Source organism: Montipora foliosa, chromosome 12 (assembly GCF_036669935.1).
Source record: "Montipora foliosa isolate CH-2021 chromosome 12, ASM3666993v2, whole genome shotgun sequence".
NCBI lineage: Eukaryota > Metazoa > Cnidaria > Anthozoa > Scleractinia > Acroporidae > Montipora > Montipora foliosa.
Window position 1 is genome coordinate 40,853,527 of NC_090880.1, and position 2,500 is coordinate 40,856,026.

General features: G+C 40.6%; 1 protein-coding gene across 2 annotated transcripts in view; it reads left to right on the top strand.

Annotated features, from left to right (window-relative positions):
- Positions 1–1,107: 1,107 nt before the first annotated feature.
- The window catches only part of LOC137978704 (interferon alpha-inducible protein 27-like protein 1), a 12,241-nt gene continuing 10,848 nt past the window's right edge, over positions 1,108–2,500 (top strand). For both annotated transcript variants that reach the window (XM_068825720.1, XM_068825721.1), the window contains exon 1: positions 1,108–1,238. In XM_068825720.1, coding sequence (XP_068681821.1) covers positions 1,182–1,238 — 57 coding nt within the window. In that variant the 5' untranslated portion in view covers positions 1,108–1,181. The remainder of the gene's footprint in view (positions 1,239–2,500) is intronic.

Here is a 2,500-nt window from a genome sequence, read left to right on the forward strand (position 1 = left end):
CCCCGCTAAGTGGAAAATTGTCAATAAATCGCCACGGGAGGTTAAGCACGCGCGTTTTTGAGAGGCGGACGGCAACCGGAAGTGAGCTGTTTTCCCTTTTAACTTGTCTTCACACAACCACGTTTACATTGCTAAGTATCGTTTCTTTATTAGAGATGATTAGTGTAAAAATTCTGAGAGACATCATTGCCCTGGCACGCGAAATTTTGTCTTCCGGTTGGCGTCCGCGTTGTGTGAAAACAAGTTAAAACGTTAAAAGCGAAAACTGCTCACTTCCGGTTACCGTCCGCGGCTCTAAAAAAACGAAATCACGGAATTCCCGAAACGGTAAAATAAGCTCCAAAAGGCACAAGAATGCACCAGAGGTGAGTCATTTGCATTCCTTTTAGTGAATGAACGTTAAATTGAGCGTTTTTTTAGGCTTCATAATCGACGGTATTTTATTTCCCATACAAAGTCTTATTAACCCGTTTAAATTCTCAATGGCTGCCTCAGTAACGCAACACCGCTTGCACTCATAATTAGTGACGCGAACTTGGGCTGCCTATGGTGAAATCGGACAGTTGGTCGTAATCAGATACCTGAAATCGAACCGTTACATCAGCCAATAATATTAAGTGCACTAAGCTTAATCCACGAATCACAGAATCATAACTATAGCAACAACCTCAACCACTTAGCCTACCAAACTGGGGATTCTCCAAAATGGACAAATTTGTAACATTAGACAGTAAAAAGGAAAGCATTAATTTTTTCTTCTCGGAAATTGTAATGGTTATGATTAAATGGTAGCAGAACTGAGTTGGAATGCTGGAAAGGTCTATTTGGTCTGTAATCACATGCGGTCGTTCGATTTTGTTTATCACTCGTATGATTACAGACCGAATTGGCCTCCACTCACTCCTATTACCATTATAAATCGTGGACCACTACTTTTTTAAAGTAAAATTTTATTCTTTCCAGCTCATTTTTTTAAACTCACTTTTTCTGCAAATAAGTGACTTATTTTGCCGCAACCAAAAAGCCATGGATACAGAAAGACTGGGAAGAAGAGCCGTCTTGTGGCTTTTACTTCCGGTTGTTTGCTCCCGTTGTGGACTGGGAATTAAAAAACTTCTGGTTTAGTTTCAGTTTCACTTTGCCCTTTTTAGCAGACGTATTGTTAGCAAGTCAAATTTGCAATGGAGGCTGAAAGAGAGGATGATACATGCAATCAAACTGTACAAAGTCAAGCACAAGTAAGTCAAATGGTTTGATTAATGTTTCTACTATACACAGCGCTTCAGACCAACTGTTTTAGGTTTTTGCCACTATTCACTTCATCCACAGGTCTCTGTTTAACCAATTCAGAAACAAACCTAAACGTTCATTAAAGCTAACCTTAGGCCTAATTAGTAACAGACCTCTCAAGTCTCACGATTCTGTCGTGAGACTCACGGTTTTCAGTTCAATATCACGTTCTCACGACGAGACAGACAAATCTCACGATAAATAGAGGCGCAAGCTGAAAGAACATATATATATATTTTTGTAGCATTTCATTTTTGGCTTGCTTAGGTGAGTTTCTTGCGTCAATTCTGTGCAAACTTATAGTTAAACTTAAGAAACAAAGCTAAGCTGTTCAGTTCTTCATCCGTCTGTTCGGTGGAAACACAGCTATGGGAGGCCATATCAGTCAAAAGTGGTATGAGTTCACGATTGGTGATACAGAAATCGATCGCTATGGTTGAGTTTATCGATTGGTGATTGAAGATGTCGATCGCTGTGATTGACATTAACGATTGGTGATTGAGATTATCGATCGCTATGGTTGAGATTATCGATTGCTGATTGAGATTCTCGATCGCTATGGTCCAAAAAGCGATTGAATAGTAAGACTAACGATTGCTATGGTCGAGAAAAAGATTGGTGTCTGAAAACTAACACCCAGAGATTGACGATCCAGAACATCGACCGCTATGATCGAGAAATTTAGACGGTAGTGGGAGAGTGGCCAGCCGGCAGATAATTCATTAAATCTTACATGAAGTTATTTACTTTCCCGCCATGTGCACGTGACTCGAGCGATTTGCATATTTATAAGGATTTGACCCACTGGTTTAATTTGCTCCCTCTATTTATGCAAACCGGTTCCTCTAAAACTAACAGGAATGGCCGTAAATCAGCTCAAAGACCACACAGGAGGGAAAAAAACACTCAACTAAAGTAAGGTAAGACGATTTTTATTTAAATCGCTACATTTTCGTAGGTCACAGAAACAATCGTTATTTTCCCCATACAAATCCTTATAAATATGCAAATCGCTCGAGTCACGTAACAATGCAAAGGTTATCATATAAAGAGCTGCTCATATATCGCGCTTGGGCTACCTGTGGTTCAAATGCCTTCTGTTGTAGCTCTTCGAGGGGGGGGGGGGGTACTTTAGGAATGTCTGGGTGGGGATGTGCCGCTGGGACCCTGGAACCCTTAGCCTATACCAGAGCTAGTTTCAGCTGGATTT